Raw genomic sequence first — 21,162 nt, 5'->3', positions numbered from 1 at the left:
TGTTTTCACATTGCCAACACACAGTGGTTTTTATTCCTACCCAAAACCTTGTGGGATTTTTCACTCCCGGATGGACTTTCTGTCAAGCACTGGGGAGGGGCCTATTTCAGTCAGCCCCTGAGGAAACTTTTGGGATTCACCCTCTGTAACAACTTTTCCAGTCTGACTTCCACAGCTACGTTCTCAGAGTCAGGGCTAGTGGGGCAGCCAATCTGAAATTCTGTCCCATAAACTGTAAGCGCGAGCATCCGTGTCCAGTGTTAAAAGGGTTTTGAAACATGGATAGGCCAAGACACAAGCAGTCCCAAGAGCCTTTTTCAACTGTGGAAATGCTAAATTGCACCCTGCAGACCACTGAAATGATTTTCCTTTATTACTATTTGCTATTTATCAGAAACATTCAGTAAACCAGTAGGGATCAGTTCTTGGTTCAGATCTGCCTGAACTTTAGCAGCTAAGGACAGGACTACGCTACAGAATTCAGTATAAGTACGTCGCTCAGGAGTAAATAAATGGCAAAAATATACAGAACTGAGGAGCAAAATATATTCCCAAAGTGTTGGGAAGTGATTGCACATTTGAAGCCAGGGAACAACAGATAGTATAGTTAGAAATTTCTAGACAGGAGAACAGCAGGGGTAGTTTATGGCCTGCAATAAATAAAATAACACAAAAAGTGCATGTACCAATCTGTGAGCCAGCCATCACTCTGAACCCTTGGATTGTGTGTTTTATCACCCTCCTTCTTTTCTTTCTTTCAGATTCTATCCTCTTCAGGAGTATGACTACATCTTAGGTATTTTTTGAAAGCGCCTAGCACTTTCTGGGCACTACTGCAATCCACATAAATAATACTATGTGAGATGCACAGCTCTTTAAGACTGGAGTGAAGTGTATAGTGGGTTGTAATATATTGTAGTGAGTGGCTAGTGTTCCTATGTACTGCCTGCTGCCTTGTACTAGATGGAATCAGAACTCTGCTCAGCTGTGTGGCATGGGATCTGTGCTGCTAAAGGTAAAGGGAGATTTTGCTCAAGTGTACGCTGGAGTGGGTAATTCCAAGTTCTAGCTTTGCTGCTGCAGTGGCTTCCCACTAAGCATCAGAATGTGCTACTGTGAAGTCTTAGGCCTTGTCTATATTTGAAATGCTACAGCAGCACAATGCACCGTTGTAGCACTTCGGAATAGACACTACCTATGCTAACAGGAAGGGTTTGCCTAGCAGCATACGTAATCCATCTCCCAGCGAGGTGGTAGCTAGGTTGACGGAAGAATTCTTCTGTCCAGCTAGTCCTGTCTACAGTGGGGGTTAGGTTGATTTAACTGTGCCACTTAGGCTTGTGGATTTTTCACACCCCTGACTGTTGTAGTTAAACTGACTTAATTTTCTAGTGTAGACCAGGTCTCAGGCTATGCCTACACTACCAGGGTTTATAGCAGCACGGCTACAGCCCTGCAGCTACGCACCTGTGGGTTTTAGCCCACAAAAGCTTATGCTCAAATACATTTGCCACAAGTACTCCTTGTTCTTTTTGTATTATAGACACTTTCTGCAGTGAGGGAAGGGATTTTCCATTGCTTAAGCCAGCGTGGAGGCAGGTAGGTTGATGGAAACATTCTGGGTGTTAGGTTTACATAGTGACATCCTGAATTTTTGACATGTCTGTGCACTGTAGCTATGTCCACCTAACTTTTAAGTGTAGCCCAAACCTTGATCCTGCCATCTGCCTGTGCTGGGGGACCCTGACGGGCCTGCAGAATGGAATCCTAAAGATTTCAGTGGTCTCCACGTGGACGCAGTTTGCTTGCACTGAGCCGACAGCAGACTCATGGCTTTAGGTGGCTGTGGATTTGTTACAGACTTTACCGATGGATAATACAAACCACAGGCAAATCTACAGAGGAGCAGCCAGGGTAAAACCCTCCCCCGGGCGCTATGGCCCATTTGGAAATAGCAGGGGCTTGGAGGGGATCCTTTCCCGGGCTTCTCCTCAGTCGATCGTGGCGGAGGACGGGAGGATGGGGGAAGCCACGGCTGTTTCCAGCCCCACTGCAGGGCTTTGGCGCAGGCTTGGGGGGCTTGGAGCCTGCATCTCCGAGGGGCAGGCGTGGGGTTTGTCTCCGCAGAGGGCGCTGTACGCAGCCAAGGGGACGCGCTAGCCTGACAGCCCGGCGGCAGCGGGCGCCGAGCCAGGCACATGCCTGCGATATGCAGGGGGCTCGCCCAGCTGCGCGCTCCCAGCCCCCTCGAGCAGTCCCCCGGCCGCTCTGCCCGCAGCAGCAGCCCCGGGACCGCCGCTGAGCGGAGCCGGCCCTGCGCCTCGCCCGCCGCCCTCCCGCTCCCAAACTTTGCAAAGTCTGGCAGCTCCCCGTGGCCGGCCCGGCTTGCGGCGGCCGCGGCAGCCGAAGCAGCAGGCGGAGGAGGAGGCGGGGTGCTGGCCAGCCGCCGCCGCAACATCAAAGCGCCTCGATTCCTGCTGCCGTGGGAGCCATGCGCCGCCGTCTGTAATGTCAGCGGAACAGGAGAAGGATCCCATCGCGCTGAAGAGATCCCGAGGTACAGCGGGCCGGGGGGGAGCCGGGCCGGCACCCTGGGGACACCGGAGGGACAGCCGGGGGGTCCTGGGCCTAACTCTGCCGAGGAGACATTGCATCCTCCCGCTCGCAGTCTGAGCTAGAGCGTCCCCCCTGCTGCCGCGGGGAGCTGGAGGCAGCGCCGGCATTCCGGCCGTCTGGAGGGGCTGCCGCTGCCGCGCTTCTGGGCAGGGAGCTGCTCCAGGAGCGGGACTCGGGGCTCCCGCTTGCCCCAGCTCGTGTTACACCCCGTGGGGGTGTCATTTATCTGGATGTGTACTTGTGTGTCCGGCTGACTCATGACTGTTGCGATCTGTTTTATGCATTGCCGTGGCTCGTTGGTATCCAGATGTCTCTGAAAGTAGCATTGCTCAATTGCATTTCTTTGAATGCTATATTAAGTCTGTACAGTGAGGCGCCGATCCTGCGAACTGATCTGCGTGGGTGGACCCCTGTAGCCGTGTGGATCCATTTTTAGGATTGGGGGTTTAAAGTACAAAAGTTAATATTAAAGGATACAGGAGTATTGTTAACTTGTCCAACCAAGTTACACACATGCAGCATTTCTACTCGTTTTCTTGACGTGTAATATATTAGTATGCTTTAAATAGGTATAGTACAGGCTGCACCATGTGCCCATATTAACGCTCCTGCACAGAGTAAATTGTATTTCCAAACTTCGAGTTTTCACTTTCTCACCCTTAACACTAAACTAATATTCGTTTTTTTTTTAATTTGTTGGAAAAGAGAAGGAAAAAAATTATCTTCTGTTAATAATGGCAGTATTTGTATGGGCCCAGTGAGGTTTTGAAGCTCACACCTCATTGAAATGTATTGGGAAAGTACAGTTCCATCCCTGTCTGCCTATTTGCTGCTGCTGTTTGGCTGGAGACCATTTTCTGCAAGGCTGGCTTACCAGGGCAGCAGCACATCTCTTTACATAGTGATAGCTGTATCTTTACAATGGCAAAAGAGAGACCTTTGTTTTGGAATGAGATACTGGAATGTACAGCGTATCTGTGAAAGGATTGAAAATTGTGGTGAATTTTTCTAATGTTTTTGATGTTAGCCTTTTGTGGGGGGGGGGGGGGGGAAGAGGACAAGGATTTTACTGTGTATTTCACTCAGATATTTACAATTCACTTATTTCAGTTGTTCTAGCAACTGTAGAGTACTGTAGAGCAGCAGTACTTTACCTAGCAGGTTAAGCAGAGAAAATATGTCACAAGAAGACTGGGATTCATTAAGCTAATTTAAATAATAGGTTCTGATCCTGCAAACACTTAAGTACACACATAGCTTTATACTTGGGAGTAGCCAATTGATTTCAATAGGATACTGCCGCAGGGCATAAAGTTACATAGGTGCATAAATCATTGCAGGATTAGGGCCACAGCAGATGCCCATTGAACCAGTGCCCCCTCATCCCCATCTATAGTCTCTTGGTTTGTTTCTTAAAACAAAAAAAGCAAACCCCATACCTAGCCAAGGGACTACTTACTCATCCAGGGTTGTGGCCCCAATTCTGCAAAGACTTACATGTGCTTTACTTCACATACTGTAAAATACCAGACTGTGCTTACTGTGTGAAGTTGCATAAAAGTCTTTGCAGAATCAGGGCCTGTTTATTTACATATAAAGTTTTAAGCGTCCCCTGTCTTGAGAGTGAGTGTGTGTAAAATAGAAGTGTGCAGATTTATTCCCCCACTCTCCCAACATTCAAAAATGGGTGAACTACATTTTTTTCAAAAACTTGAAAGGGGGAATAATAGCTTTCACATGTGACAAGCATAGAAAGTCTAAGCCAAGGGTAGGCAACCTATGGCACGCGTGCTGAAGGCGGCATGTGAGCTGATTTTCAGTGGCACTCACACTGCCTGCGTCCTGGCCACTGGTCCGGGGGGCTCTGCATTTTATTTAATTTTAAATGAAACTTCTTAAACATTTTAAAACCCTTATTTACTTTACATACAACAATAGTTTAGTTATATATTATAGACTTATAGAAAGAGACCTTCTAAAACCGTTAAAATGTATTACTGGCACGCCAAATCTTAAATTAGAGTGGCTAAATGAAGACTCGGCACACCACTTCTGAAAGGTTGCTGACCCCTGGACTTTAAGCCAAAATGCTTTTTTTTTTTTTTTTTTATTTATTTATTTATTTTTTTTTTATTTTATTTTATTTTTTTTTTACAGAAAGCAGAGTGTGTCTGAGAACAGGGGCTTATGCTGAAACCATTTTGCAACCTTAACTCTAGTATATTGCAAAATACCCAAATGTTCAGTGTATTGTTGAATGAAAAGACTGTGGATACAAGAAGTGACTTTCAGGAAAGTTTATTTTGGCTGCTTGATAATGACCCTTGTTCAGTTTTCTTGGAGGTATGTGAGGAGTAACATTAATTTTCCTTTTATGTATAAATTAAATTCTTATAAAATCCAAAAGGAAAAATACATAAATTTGTAGGCCTAACTTACATTATTGGCCTCACATAGAGAAAGATGAGATCACAAAAGCTTAGTACTTCATCAAACAGTCTTGCAAATCAATAAGCATCCAAGTAGCTTTACTTATGTGAGTAGTCCCATTGACTCCTATGGGACTACTCACTTAAGTAGGGTTACTCATGTACTTAAGTGTTTGCGGGATCAGATCCTTGAGTACTAGTTTATACTTAACAAAACTTACAGAGCTTTAGGCTGTATTTTGAACTGCTACAGGAAGGTGAGCATTTGCTAGTGGTCCCTAGAGAATTGTCTGGTCACATACTTAACACTCCCAATTTTCAGCTGCTGAATTTAATTAAAAGAAGCTAAAATACATTAAACACTTTCCAGATAATATTTTTCCATATTAGCAATTGCTCTTGTTGACACATGGATGCCGTGTGAACATGAATGGGAGAGAAAATTGTTTGTGTAATTCTGAATGAAAGAGAAGGTGCCAATGAGACCATCTCTCTGTTAAACTGTGATATGTCTCTAAGAATGCTTTAGAACACCTGGGTGATGGAAAACAGGGAAAAATTTGAGGAGATGGTTTATCGTTTACCAAGCTAGGACATTTTGGCTGGAATTTTGGGAGTATTTGTAATGATCCCTTCTTCCTGCAGAATTTTTATTGGAATATTTAATATTTACAATCTATGGGCTGCTATACTTTACATAGCACCATAAGGGGACATGGCGTTTTACATTATAAACCGTAAGAATTGGACTTCTCCCCAAATCCCAAAGAGTTATTCTCAACAAATTTTGTGGTGATCTGCTGTGATATGTTAATACTCAAAAATGATAAAAAAAATTTCCCCTGGCCTGATACTTAATAGGATTTAAATTTACCAGTTTTTTTCCAGTCATGATGATTTGGGGCAATCATTCTTCTTCTTCATGTGTGGTGAAATATTTTAGGGATTATAAATTAATTATTTATTAGGGATTATAATCCCTAAAATAAATAAATATATATATATATATATATATACACACACACGCACGATATGAAATATGAGGTGGGATTTTAACTTTGACAGCCAGAGCCAAGAGGAAGATATTAAAACAGGTACAGAACAGGATTCCTCCATGAGTAATTTTCCCTGAAAGCCTTGTTCTGAAGCAGTATGAGTTATCTGAATGAAAATCGGCTCAATGGCATTTTCTGCCCTCCTAGTGTGGGGACTAAGATGAAATCCCTGCTGACTGGCAAAATAATGACTTTGAGGCTAAGAAATCCATCAAAAATATTTGAAATATCCTCAGATATTTTAACTGGTATACACTGGGCCTGATTCTCCTCTGTTTGGAGCAGCTTTGTGATACTGGGTGTGCAAAGCAGCTGTAAAGCCGGTTCAGCTGCCTGCTGGAGGATTCTGAGTGACGTAGAGTTGTTGTAATGGTTCCTATACTGTATCCCTTACTGGCATAGGGGATGTGTGAGAAAGGAGCGTGAACTAGCATCCATATGCCCCAGTAAAACACAGTTACCTTCAGACTACTCTAATTTATGCTAGAGACCTGAACTGGCATCAGAACAGACCAGGATTGAGGATGGGTGAGGTGCAAAGGGTCTTGACTTGGACCAAGCCCTCCTTAGCTGGGCTGAAGGATCAGAATCATTGTTGCTATGGGTCAGATTTTCAAATACTTTTAGGTGCTTACAGATGGGCACCTGTTAGTGTTCCCTCCGCACTCTGAACTCTGGGGTACAGATATGGGGACCCGGATGAAAGACCTCCTAAACTTATATTCCACCAGCTTAGGTTAAAAATTTCCCCAAGGCACAAATTCCTTTCCTTGTCCTTGGACGGTATTGCTGCCACCACCAAGTGATTTAAACAAACATTCAGGGAGAGGCCACTTGGAGCCCTATCCCCCCCCCCACATATCCCCCTAAGCCCCTTCACCCCCTTTCCTGGGGAGGCTTGAGAATACTATGCCAACCAATAGGTTAACAAAGTGAGCACAGACCAAATCTGTGGGTTTTAGGACACTGAAAATCAATCAGGTTCGTAAAAGAAGAATTTTATTTAAAAAAAAAAAAAAAAAAAAAAAAAGTAAAAGAATCACCCCTGCAAAATCAGGATGGAAGATAACTTTATAGGGTAAATAAAAAGATTTAAACCACAGAGGATTTCTCTCTGACTGCTTCCCAGTTACAAAACAGGAATAAAATTACCCTCTTACCATAGGGAAAATTCACAAGCTAAAACAAAAGATAATCTAATGCATTTCCTTGCTATTACTTACAATTTCTGATAATTTTAGATATATCATTTCAGGATCTTTTAGGAGCAGGTTTACCTGCTTGGTCTCTTTGTCCCGAGAGGGAACCAAAACAAAGAGAGCACCAACCAAACCTCTCCCCCCCCCCCCCCCCCAAGATTTGAAAGTATATTCTTTTCCCATTGGTCCTTCTGGTCAGGTGCCAACTAGGTTAATTGAACTGATTAACCCCTTACTGGTAAGTGATTCTGTACCTCTGGCTAAGAGGGATTTTATATTACTGCATCCATAGAGGTTGTTACCCTTCCCTTTATATTTATGACAGCACCTAATGGGACTTTCAAAAGCACCTAAAGAGAAGACAATGGGAATTAGGCACCTAGCCTGCTTAGCAGCACTAGACGCCTGTCTGTAGATGCCTTTAAAATTTGACCCTGTGTAACCAGATGAGTGTTGCATTCAGTAATAACAAATTCTTATGTGCAGCAAAACATCTGTATCTTGGTGGAGTTTGGCTAGTTTTTTAATGTGAATTTTAAACATAGGGAGACATCACACTTTTCTGAAAAAAATCAAATGATTGTACCAATCTGAGGTCAGTTTACATACATTCCACTGTATGTAGCAGCAAAGAATCATTGTTTATCATAGTGTTTTAGAAAAGATGTAGATAGAGCATGGACAAAAAAGAATGAACTTGTATACAGTCTGTTCACAATTGATGGTTCTACCAGGTTAAAATCTGTCACCTTAACATCGTCTGTCCATGACTTTGGCTCAAGGTTACTCTTCATTCCCAAAACAAATTAATAATTTCTACTACTAATGTAATGGGACATTTATCACTAAAATCTCCTCTATCCATCTGTAGCAGTGGTGGGCAACCTGCGGCCCATCAAGGTAATCTGCTGGCGGGCTGCAAGACAGTGTTTATATTAACCATCTGCAGCTCCCAGTGGCTGTGGTTTGCTGTTCCTGGCCAATGGGAGCTGCGGGAAGCAGTGCGGGCTGAAGTGAGGTGCTGGCTGCTGCTTCCCGCAGCTCCCATTGGTCAGGATCGGCGAACCGTGGCCACTGGGCGCTGTAGGCAGCCATGCCTGTGGACAGTCAATGTAAACACTGTCTCGCGGCCCGCCAAAGGATTACCCTGAGAGGCTGTGTGCGTCCCGTGGGCCACAGATTGCCCCCCACTGATCTATAGCTTTACAGGGATTTAAAAATAAAAAGTCATAATTTGCACTACAGGATTATGTAGGACTTCACGCGTCTGTCACATTCTGATGAAAGGTGTAGCTGAACTTCAAGTGAAGGGTTGGATTTTCTTTCTCTTAGTTAAAATGAAATAAGTGGATCAAGAAGATAAGCATCCCTCATATTGCAGGAAACTGTATTTGTACCAAAATAGCTTTTGTTAACTGCTACATAAGGATATATGGCCTCTGCAAAGGAATCCCCTAGTGCTGGCTCATTGATTATAGTGAGATTTTTCCTGGGGTGATCTTTTGCATGATCAAGACTTAATTTATGGGAGTTTGGAAATGACAAACTGAGAGTCTTGTCTCAGCTGTATGCCAGGTTTTCAGGGATTTTCATTAATAGAATGCCAGGTTTTCATTCATAGACTTGTTTCTGCTTGTTCGTTCCTTAACTACATACTCTAACTGCCTATTGTGCACTGGGAGTCCCAGGCTGATGAACACCACATCTGTGTAAGTTAAGTGGGAGATGAATCTTAGATAATTCCTTTTTGGTGAGAGAAGAAGCCTTAAGAACCAAGGGCTTGATCCAAAACCCAATTAAATTAATGGAAGTCTTTCCACAGACTTTAATGGGCTTTGAATAAGGCCTTCATGTTCTAATGGAAATGGACTCCAGTAGTTGTGTTACAGCTCCCTATACCTCCAGGTGTGTTCATTCTATAGACTTTGTAGTTTTAAGCTAGAAATAGTGATACTTTGATGTTTGTCACAGGCTTTTCTTGGTATGACACAGAAAGGCACACATTAATATAAAATCTGTATTGAAATAAATGCAGAATTATATTGATTGAAATTTTGTAGGTGGTGACAGTGGATTGGATGGGTTAGGAGGACCAGGAGTACAACTTGGAAGCCCAGATAAGAAAAAGCGCAAGTCAAATACACAGGTAAATTGCTTCTGATCTTGATTTTTTGAATAAATAATACACTCAGATTTTGCTAATTTATATGAGTATCTCTTTCATCTAGGAATATCAATCCTTTATCACAGGCACAGATTAGTAGCTTTCCAGTATCTTATAATTAAGTGTTTACGTAAAATCTTAGATCCCTCTCCATCCTCACGCTGGTTACAAGTAACTCCTATTTAAGTGCTTTTAATCCCTGGAGATTGCATGTATCCTGCAAGAGGAGAATATAAAGTCTCTGGTAAATATGCACAGAGTGAACAGGCTGTTCATTCAGTCATGTGGACATAGTTCTGAGGAACAGAATTTAATCCCCAGCCTTCAGTTGTTTGGTGTGAATCTTCAGGGTATGAGTGGTAGCTGCGGGCTGCTGCTTTCCCCATATATGAAGATTTGTGGACTAATGGGTCCATGCAGTTCATGTCACACCTTTAGTGCACCCCCATCGTGCTTTCCAATGCAGGGAGTCATGAGGCACACTCGGTACATTGAATTTATACTGTTTGGCTCTTCTGTCCACTGGAAATGGGGCTTCGAGAGAATGTGGGAAGACATAGGATTTGGGTGCTAATGCAAAACATTGATATTGATCATCATCTGTAAAGTAGAATTGTCCTCTTCTGTGTTCACTCAGCACTGTGTCTCAGAATATCTGCTCTTAGTTACTTAGTGGCACATAATGAGAATAACTTGATTCATGTAGGACCAGTTACCACCTTATAATATGCATGCCCGATTCCCGTTGACTTGGGTGTCTGTTGCTTTTTCTTGTTCAAGTAGTGGTGAAACCCACTGTTGTAGGCATACACAATTAATTTCAGGCTTTTGGATCTCTTAGTTCTCTCTAGTAATGAAGCTTTCCTTTGGCACCAGAATTATGATAAATATAATGGTCCTGCAGATAAGTTCCTCCTCTTTTGTTACCTCTAATAAAGTTTGCAGGGCAACAGAAATCTGCAGCATCATTTCCCCAGCCTAGGCTACTAAATATTTGGGGCCAAATTCTTGTCTTCTGTGCACACTGTGCAGGAGGGAACTATGTGGGGGTGAGCAGGCTAGAACTCTCCCCACAAACTGGACCAGAACGAGAGTCAGTTGCGCAGTCACTCTCTATAGTCATTTATACAGCCTCTGCGTCCACTAAACCCCCCATGCTCCCAGCCCAGCCACAGTTCCACAAAGTGCTGTCACAGAGCAGATCCCTCTGGTTCACAGAAGATGGAGAGTCCCGCTGGTTAGACTGTCTCCTGCCTGTACACCTTGCAGCACGGATGCAGTAGTATTGCTATCTTTTAAGTCTTGCATAGCCTCATCAAAAGTGGGATGGGTCAGGAGAAAGATTTGACCTTTAATTTAGTAAATGTAGCCTGAGAGGAAACAAAGGAAAATCTATTTTTAAACGGTATTTAAACATGAGGTTTTATGTTTTAATTATATGATTTTGCGGGAATCCTGTATTTCTTAAATAAAAGAAGGAAACAAAACCACACAGTGAGCATTTTTGGCAGCATGTTGTACAGCTGCAGTTTTTAAAAATAGTGAAATTAGTCTAAATCACTTTAATGGCATCATGAGTTGTATGAAATAGCTCTTAAGACAAACTCAGAAAATACTTTATAAAATAAGAGTATGTACTCCAGCCACAGAACTCAGTTGGTTTCAGTCAGGGTTCTGTGTGGGAGACAATGGCAGGATCAGACTCCTAATAATATAAAGACCAATGGTGGCATTAGAGCCGTATACCACTCTTCCAGGGGCTACTGTATCACAAAAATCACCACCACAACTGGTGCCCATATTGGCAGTCTTGCAAGAGAGGCCCAGGGAGGAATGAGCCTGGAGCCTGAACTATTCTCTCTCTTCCTTTCTGATGAGACTTAAGGCTCACTGCCAGAGTAGTGTGGGGAAGCTTACACTGATGGTTGCTGCCCATGTGGCTCCTGACTGAATAAACAGAAGACTTTGGTTCACTCGTGCTGCCAATCCAGCTTCTTTATGGTTGAAAGCCCATGTGTTCTTGTAGGGAAGTTTATACGAATGCTAATTTAAATGTTATATTCTAAATATTTTCAGGGATCTTCCTTTCCTCCTCCATCTGAATATGCTCCACCGCCGAATCCAAGCTCAGACCACCTTGTAGCGGCTAATCCATTTGATGATAACTATAATATTGTCTCCTATAAACCTCTACCTTCAGGAAGTCCTTATTTTAACCATCCTGGTTACCCTGGTTTTGGAGGTTATAACACTTTCAGAATGCCACCTCACATGCTGCCCAGAATGTCCTCACCATATGGTGGTTCTTACACCCTCAGAAACCAGCCACACCCACTTCCTCAGAACCCTGTGGGAATGGGTTTTAATCGACCTCATGCTTTCAACTTTGGTCCACATGATAACACAGGTTTTGGAAATCAGCCATCTTATAACAGTGGTCAAATGAGTCAAAATGTCAATATGCCCAGTCAACACTTCAGACCAAATCCTGGTGAGAACTTTGGTCACATTCCTCCACAAAATACTAGTCAAATACCACACCCTGACATGACATCTAACTTTGGAACTGCAAGCAATCCACATTTTAATTCCCAGTTAGATTCAAACCATTCTTTTGTTCCACCACCCAACACCTACAACCAGACAAAACCATCAGCACAAAAGCAAGACTTCAGTCAAGGTGCAAGCAAAACTTCCAACCAGAACACGGCTACACATCAGCATCACCACAGAACAGATGACATCGTGAACCAAGGTAGTGCTGACTTAAAAAATGTTAATCGAAACACTGTAGTAAATCAAGAGAGCAACCATTCTCATAATGCAGATAACACTAACAGTAGTCATGCTAATGGGACTCAGAGCAAGCCCCGTCAGCCTAGAGTTACAGCTGAAGGCTGCAACTCTGAAAAGAGCAGCAAAACATCTCTCCACCTCAGTCGTCATGGTCATTCATCCTCTGAGCCAGTCTATCCATGTGGAATTTGTACACATGAAGTTAATGATGACCAGGATGCCATCTTGTGTGAAGCTTCTTGTCAAAAATGGTTTCATCGGATCTGTACGGGCATGACTGAGTCTGCTTATGGCCTCCTCACTGCAGAAGCATCAGCAGTATGGGGCTGTGATACTTGCATGGCTGAAAAGGATGTCCAGTTGATGCGTACTAGGGAGACTGCAGGGCCACCTGCATTGAATAGTGATGGATAATGACATTCACTGATGCGGTATTGAAATACATACTACAGAGGTATTGCTCTTAATGGTATACTTCATTTTCTATAGACAATCAAGGTTGGTGTGTGTGTTTTTTTTTTTTTTTTGCTTTTAGTCTATCTTCACTCATGAAATTCCATTTGTTTATGTGAGTATTTAAACTTTGATCAGAAACAGACAATGTTTGAAGATCCAAAATATGTCTGGTATTTGTTTCATCACAAGCAAGTTTTGCATTAAAAATGAATTACTGGAATTATTGATGTCAGAACATCTGCCTCGATGAATACAGGCTGCCAGTTAGTGCTGAGCCTTGATGGTACTATATATTGGAAGCATTCATTATTGTTATGTTTTATGAATGTCCATTACTGTTTTGCTCATGTCAGTGCTATCTGTCCTGTGGGTAGGAGAAAAGGTGGAGGAGGTGACATGGAGAAAGAGGAGTTCTAATGAATTTTATTTTAAGATGAGCACTAAGGATTTTAATTTTTTTTCTTATTCTGCATCTGAAACAATTAATCAACCTTGCATTTGATTGTTTTAGTATTTGTGATGTTTACACTTCAAAATACAGTGCCTCCTGACTTCTCAGCAAATATTTAATAGCCAAGAATTCTAGTGAAATCTTACGTTACTAAAAATTCAGTATTTTTACAACATATATCATAGCATTACATTTAAAAACACTAAAATAACATCAAGGTTGCAAAGTCAAGCATTCAAAAGTTAGGGAAGGCCAGAATTAGGCCCTTTCTGTGCATATACAGTAGGATATAGTCTTTAATTTTACATGATCACATGCCTCCTCTTAGGTGCCAGGGCACCAGCTGGCAGAGCGTTGACAGCACAAGAGAGACCGTCTCCCTGCTCTCATATTTACTGAGCTTGTGTGAACTGTGATTTTTTTCAGTGTCTTGTAATTTGGCCAACTTGGGTGAATTTTTATAAGGCTTGGAAAAGTTGTGATCCACCTGCCAAACTTCAAGTCCAAAGTCAACTTCCAAAGTATGGAAGTGCTAGAGCCTCTCAATTTAAATAATTCTAAGATATATTTTAACATGGGCAACACAGCATATTTTTCCTAAACTTGTTCTTGGAAACAGCTAAACTGTGGAATTTTCTCGACACCCGGCATGAAAATTCAACCCAAACGGTTAAAATTTGGCAAAGTTATAAGCAACTGAAAATGAGGTTTTATAATGAAAGGTGTTGGGCAGCCTTATAATAGGTAGTGCTACTAGATCTGTCTATTATATTTACCCTTATGCAAATGAGTTATAATAATCATTAAAACCAAACCACACTTGTCAAACATGATAGATGCTAGTCATGTTGCTTAATGCACTACCTGAAGGCGCTCAGATACTGTGGTGATAAGGATGGTATAAGAACCTAAATAGAATAGAAACATAAAGGTCACTTTGTGATACATCATCATTCTTTTAATTAATTTTGATTGTTTACTAATTGAGTAGTTTACAAGGTTCCCCCACTGAGTGTGAATTTGTGAGGTTCTATTGTAACTGTGCTTCTAAACATGACTTGGAGATGTGCTGTCCTTTTGGTGTATGTGTGTAGCTCCCCATTAATGTTATAGGTTATGTATGAGCATAAAGGGCTACGTACGGCTTGCTTATATTATTAAAAGACCTTCTACAGTATCTGGAGAATGATGCCCAGAGGTGGTGGTACTTTCTCACACCTTTTACATCGCCTCACTGGGAATATCCTAGAGGTGTAAAGGCGAATTTGGGCCTGTGTTTTCAATATTACTAGCTCAATACAAAGGCTAACCTTCAGTTTTGCTATTTTTCTTACTGGTTTGATGACTTACAGTAGTAATCTCTGCTAAAGTAATGTCTTCAAGAATTTTACCTGTGGCTTACTGGTTTAATTCTAATTTGTTTGTAGTATTGATGTAGAAATTAAAACCAAAACCTTGTTCAGGTAGCATAGGTTCCTATGCGCCAGATTCTGATTTCTGTTGCACCAGTGCAAATTGTGAAGCTTGTGAAGTTACCCCAGATTTACACTGATGTAACAGAAATCAGAATTCTGCTCAGCGACTAAGAAATCCACCAGAGGCTAAGGGACGATGCTTTCTTTGCTAGTTTGTGATGATATGAGTTCTTCTAGATTCCTAATACAAATAAAAGATTCCAGTGTTTGTCCTTAGAAGTCCACTGAACATTTTACAATCCAGTGCAGGAGTCAGATACTGTGTTTAAAATGACCATAGAATTTCCTGCACCTCCCCTCCCTACCAATTCCAGTATTTCAGAGTAGACATATGCTTTCTACATTTGTTAGAAAAATATTTCCATATGAATGTAACCAAATGTACTAATTGATTAGCATGTGGGGGTGGGCATGGGGTGAAAACCTGTGAGTTTCCACCCAAATGTTTAGTCCTACAAATAAAAGGCATTAGCAAATGCTATCAAAGTACCAAAATTAAACAGCTATCATAGCATTGATATTGATGTGGTCTCAGTATTTCTGAACTCTATTTACAGAGAGCAGATGCATTTGTTTTTAGAGTGTGTTAGCTAATAGTATTTCAAGTATGTATGAGAAAAAGAACAATCATGCTTAAAATTAGAACCATGCTAGTTATGGGATTAGGAGGGTTAGTTAGTATACCTGATTTTTGTAATACTCTACATGAAACAATTTGTATTGAGCTATCATGTAATTCTTTCAATGTTAGTGTTTTAGGTTGTACTGGTGCTTCACACCAAAATATTGTAAGGATTTTGTAAATCTGCAAACCTGGAGTTTTATGGAGAATGGAGGAAGTGGATCAAACCCATCTCCTTTATAAAATGGCTCAGAATGCTGCTTCATAGAATGACTTCTCAGTAGTGTGGCTTCCCAAGTTTTTTAATTTTTAATCCCAGATGAAATAAATAATTGGAAAATTAATTGGTCGGTAACACTGACAAACTTATTTTGCCTTAGACCAGTGGTTCTCCTGATCCCAAAGTGGATCGCAACTGTGTTTTAATGGGGTTGCCAGGGCTGCTGTTAGACTTGCTGGGGTCCAGGGCTGAAGCCAAAGCCCGAGACCCACTGCCAGGGGCCGAAGCTGAAACCCGAGGGCTTCAGGCCTGGGTGGCGAGGCTCAGGTTACAGGCCCTCTGCCTGGGGCTGCAGCCCTTGAGCTTCAGCTTTGGTCCCCCCGCCCAGGGTGATGGAGCTCAAGCAGGCTCAGGCTTCGGTCCCCCCTCCTGGAGTCGTGTAGTAATTTTTGTTGTCAAAAGGGGGTTACGTGCAATGAAGTTTGAGAACTTCTGCCTTAGACCATTTTAAATGTGCAAATATTTTATGTACTGGTTTAATATTCTAATATTGTGTTGTAATTAGTGGTGGGATAAGAGGCACTGCTGTCTATGAATTAGAGAGATATGGGTGTCAAAAATCCCATCTTTTGTTCCTGGCTCTTTTTCTGATTATTTTTGTAACCTTAGACAAATCAGTTAACTACCTGTGCCTCAATTTACTTATCTGTATGATGGGATTAATACTGACTTCACAGGGTGCTGAGAGGCTTAATATTTGAAATCTTCAGATGAGAGACACTGTAGAAGTGCCAAGTATTATAACATATTTAGTGTTTGCTCTATTAAAAACAAAAGTATAATTTTCAGGGCTGCTCAATAAGATACTTTGCTATCTGTATAAATTTCCGCTTATGCCCCAATCCTGCAAACACTCTTACACATATACTTAATTTTAAGCAGGTGAATAGTCCTAATGAAGTCAGTGAAATGATGTGCATGAAGTTAAGAAAAATTCAGAGTGCTTGCAGGATTGGGGCCTTCATTTGGACTTCATAATTAGATATTCTTAAATGTATTTCTTGGTTTGAGATGTTTACAAAATCAGTGGTGTTGAAATTTAGCACCTTTTTACATTTTCTTTATTCCAACTTAATAGAAATTATTAATAACTTCTGCATAAAATAAATACTTCTCATTTATATATAATATTGCCTGCCTAAAAGTATCTGTGACATTTTATAAAAAGGTCATGCTTCTTATGTTGTATGTGACTTAAATGACTGTTTCATATTAAAACTAGTCTTTCCTTATGTACTGCTTACATATACCTGTTTTGGGATATCAGTTCAGTACTTTTATACAATCTTGAATGTGTTCCACATTGGTGACATGTATTTTTGCAACAACTTTTTTGTTTTGATTATAAATTAAAGCATGTCTGAAGTAATACATGCATTAGTTCTGTGGTGTGTGGCAAAGTTAATGTATGTAATTCAAATTGGAAGAAAAGTGTCCAGACTTTGTCCAACATTAACCCTATTGCAAGGGATTAAATTACTATGTAATACAAATTATTTCATATCATGATGTGTTTTAAACTACTCTATGAAGTATGTGAAACATTACACTTTATGAATTGGTAGCTGGCCTGGTATCCTTGCATAGAATGAGATATGGTAGATGGTAGCAATTCATAACTAATACAGTGAATACTTTTCAAAACACATAGCATTTATGTACAATGTGCCTGATCTTTAAATTTGTTGCTATAAGTGTTTTTGCTTAGTAAGAGTTTCACAGTATATCACTAACAAATGAGTGCACATTTGATTGCATATAACAAGTGTGCCAATCCCATTACATCACTTTCTATGTGGTTTAAAAATAATTTCATTGATTTATTTCTCTTTTGGACACGGATATGAAAATGCAGGATATTGTAGACATCAATGTATTTTAAATTTATTCTTGTAGTGGTCAATTGCCAATTTTTGTTTGAGGATTTGCTATATTAGAATACTTTCTTCTTTAAAGCCAGAGTGAATTAAGTGTACTGAAAAGCAGAACTCTAAAACAATATAACTACCATGCACTACATTTGGTGTATGAGTCTTCTCTCATTTGCATTGAACTAGTATACTTTCTCAGAGGCTCATGTTTTATATAAAAATAAAGGTTCAATTTCAGGCTCTAAGTGCTTTTAGGGCCGGAGCCGATCAAGTGCTTAGTGTCATCATTTCTTATTAACTTAATTAGAAATTAAGGGAGCTTAACACCTCTCTGTGCTTAGCATACAAGTATTAATGTGGTCCTGTATTCTAGCTGGTCCAGGTGTACAACCCTGCACAGCCACCTGCAGAAATTACTCATCCCAAGAGCTAAGAAATACCTCTTTTCACATGTCTGAGTGTGGCCTATGTTGTAGATTTCTGTTACTCTCTTGTATTGACACATGCTGTAAGTCTTTGAATGATTATGGATTCAGCTCCATGTTCTCATCCTTCAGAGATAACTGTGAGGGGAAAAATGTTTCACGGGGAGAAAGATAATGCTGTGACTTAAGTTCCACAGGGAGAATTTTTACATTCTATTTGCATTTTTTGTCGCAAACTAGATTATTTTGGTTCAGGAGAAATATAATTTAAGCATTACTCATTGTGCTGTATTATATTTTATGAAGAATGAAAGGAAAACCTTAACAATGACAATTTATGTCTTTTATATTCTCAACCATTCACCTTCCCTGGTATACCTGGATATCAAAAATCATTTTAAAATCTGAACAACTGTGTAATATACAGAGGGCAATTATACTTCTCATCTCTTTTATGTTTGTTCTTTTCTTTTTCTTTCATCTTTCTTAATGTTGGAATCATCTGGTTCTAAAATGAAAAATGTGGATTTTTAAAATTTGACATACAATCCCTCCTAACTACTTGCACGTTTAGAGTTCGGAGTGGATACTGCATTTCATTATGGCCTTTTGATATTTAGTCCATTATGCACATTTTTTCCCTAGTGTAAAGTTGAGTTAATGTAAGGAAGTTACAGATCTACTGCCATCCAGACAGTACATAACATGAGCTGATAAATATTGTTGACATTTCATTTTTAAAACAAAAAATGTTATAACTCTGTCTAGTAGTAGGTATATCATGTTTATGAGATTTTATAGGTCCAGCATTGGTAGAAAATGTATATGGCAAGTTTTCTCACACGCTGCATGTAACAGTGTTGCATTTCTGGTGTTCAGCTTCAGTTGTTTTCAAAATAAAGCTAATTTTTGAGGGGGAAATGCCTGTTGATTTAATGCAGAGAATGCAGCTTGCACAAATTTTAACTTGCCTTGCAGTTATATTGTGAAGATTAATTTGGTTAAGACCCAAACTTGGGCAGGAAACAGTGTAAAATTTCACTGTTCTGAGAAGGAATTTGGGCACAGTAGCTTCTGGGGTGTTGAGCTAATGTGGCAACCTTTAGACAGTGCAGCATGTCCTCTGCAGTCAACCAACTCCCTGTCCTTGCCCCTTTGGAAGAGGTTACTCTCTTGTAGGGGCACCAGCCCAAAGCAACCCTGGAGCAGAGGCTGCAATGCTGGAAGGCTTCTTGCAACCTGGCCCTATTGCCTGCCTGCATAGGGGTCAGATGTTTGTGGAGTTTTTTGATCATGTGAAGTGCTAACATGATAAAGCTTTATAAAGCTCTTTCACCTTGCTTGGCTCACTGTATAATTTAAAGCAGTTAAAACATAGTAAGTCTATGATTTAATGTTTAAAAGCCGAGTGCTATGGACCCATGTTTAAAGCCAAGGGGTTGGATTCTACTCAAGAAAGCATTACTTAGAATAGAAAGCTTCTCTGGAAAAAAGTTCCAAAGAGAAAGGCAGAGGTGGATATCTGAAAGGAGCAGGAAGAAGGGGATATCCTATGAAATTCAAAGAGAGCAAATTTAAAATCAGTATTTTTTCTCCACACACAGTTAACTTGTGGCACTCGTTGCCATAAGATGTTGTTGAGGCGGAGAAATTAAAAATTTTCAGAAGAGGATTGGATGTTTATATTAATAACTAGAAGATCCAGAGTTGTTTGTTTTAAAAATAATTTAAGAATTTTGGAAAGGATATAAACCCTCATACTTAAGGGCACAAACCAACCTGTCACTGTTGAGCATTAGGAATAAACTTTCCCTTTGGGTACGCTATACCCTGACTACGTACTTCAGTTTCTTGTTTTTTGCTGAAGCAGCTGGCACATTCCATTATTGGAAACAGAATACTGCACTAGATGGACCACTAGTCTGGTCCAGTATGGCAACTCTTGTAAGGTTTCACTTCCTATGAGTCATCATAGCAACAGCTCGATCATCTGCAGAATTAAGCCAGAGAGGTGGAATGCCTGAAACAAAGGGTGTCAATGCACATGTACCAGAATGTGGTTCATGAAGGAGGTCTGAAATGAAGCCCATTTCCTCTCTCTGTTAAAGGGTTTACAAACAAGCAGACTTAGCTTAACTTAAAAAAAATCAATATTACTTACTTCATTACTAGTAAAAGTAATGCTGTTTAGTTTTTGCTTAAATTAAGAATCCCAGCTCACAAGTAAACAGATCAGCATTTGGTAGGTATTTTTTCTTAAGTTGTATATGGAGCTGATTGGTGTAACCAAAGTAGATGCAACTATAATTATGGTTTCAAGTATCAGGGGATAGCCGTGTTAGTCTGTATCCACAAGAAGTGACGTTTTTTACCCACGAAAGCTTATGCCCAAATAAATGTTAGTCTTTAAGGTGCCACTGGACTCCTTGTTGTTTTTATAATTATAGTTTGTCCTTCTAGAAACTATACTCTATAATTACAGCATGTTCTTTATAGGTCAAGAATAAATAATGAGCAGTTTGTCTGTAGTACTTTCATTTTGATTGCATCATTTAATTTTTTTAAACCAAAGAATACATCTTAGCAACCTAAGCAGAAGACCAGGGTTTAGGATAGATTTAGGACTCATTTCCTCCAAGCTCATGGAAAAAGTGGTGTATGCACCTGGAGTGAACACAGCTTGGTTCTGGATAGGTATGTTTTATTATTTATTTATTTAAATGTAATAATCAAGACTCCTGGTTCCTAGCATCTAATGAGTAGTACAACAAAAATCCCAGAAGCATTAAAATAATCATTTAAACAGGAACTCTGCCAGCTAGCCACCTTAATTTAAAAATACAATCTTTCCACCTTTTCCTTATCAGCTGATTTATTTATCTTATACCTATCTCTGTAGCATCTGAACACCTCAAATTAATGAATTATTCTCACTACACTCCTGGATGGTTGGAAAATATTTTCATTCCCTTTTTAAAGATGGGGAACTGTGGCACAGAAATATTCAAGGTCCAATCCTGCTCCCACTGAAGTCAATGGCAAAACTCCCATTTCGTTACTGCAGCTTCATGCCCAAGTCACATGTTAAAGGTTATATGGGGCAAAGTTTTCAAGTGCCCAAATCCCATTTTCCAAGAGTGAGTTTGGAGAGTAAATCCTATTGACTTTCAATGAAGATTTCCCCCTGGACATTTAATTCATGGAGCCAGAAATTTAACTCTGATCTCAGTCCCAGTCCCCTGCCTTTTCCATGTAAGCAACTGCTGATGTTGCCACAGGTGAATAAGAGGGAAAGGATCCACAGAAAAATCTCTATTAATATG

The 21,162-nt window shown here is 40.5% G+C and overlaps 1 protein-coding gene across 1 annotated transcript; it reads left to right on the top strand.

Moving 5' to 3' along the window:
• Positions 1–2,166: 2,166 nt before the first annotated feature.
• Positions 2,167–19,179, top strand: PYGO1 (pygopus family PHD finger 1). Its single transcript, XM_054043029.1, has 3 exons — positions 2,167–2,557; positions 9,360–9,445; positions 11,540–19,179. Exons 1-3 carry the CDS (start codon positions 2,509–2,511, stop codon positions 12,671–12,673), a joined length of 1,269 nt encoding a protein of 422 aa, XP_053899004.1. The 5' UTR covers positions 2,167–2,508; the 3' UTR covers positions 12,674–19,179.
• The last annotated feature ends 1,983 nt before the right edge of the window (positions 19,180–21,162 follow it).

The sequence above is a fragment of the Malaclemys terrapin genome, chromosome 10 (genome assembly GCF_027887155.1).
Source record: "Malaclemys terrapin pileata isolate rMalTer1 chromosome 10, rMalTer1.hap1, whole genome shotgun sequence".
NCBI lineage: Eukaryota > Metazoa > Chordata > Testudines > Emydidae > Malaclemys > Malaclemys terrapin.
The sequence above is the reverse complement of the archived record's forward strand: the minus strand, read 5'-3'. Positions and strand labels throughout refer to the sequence as shown.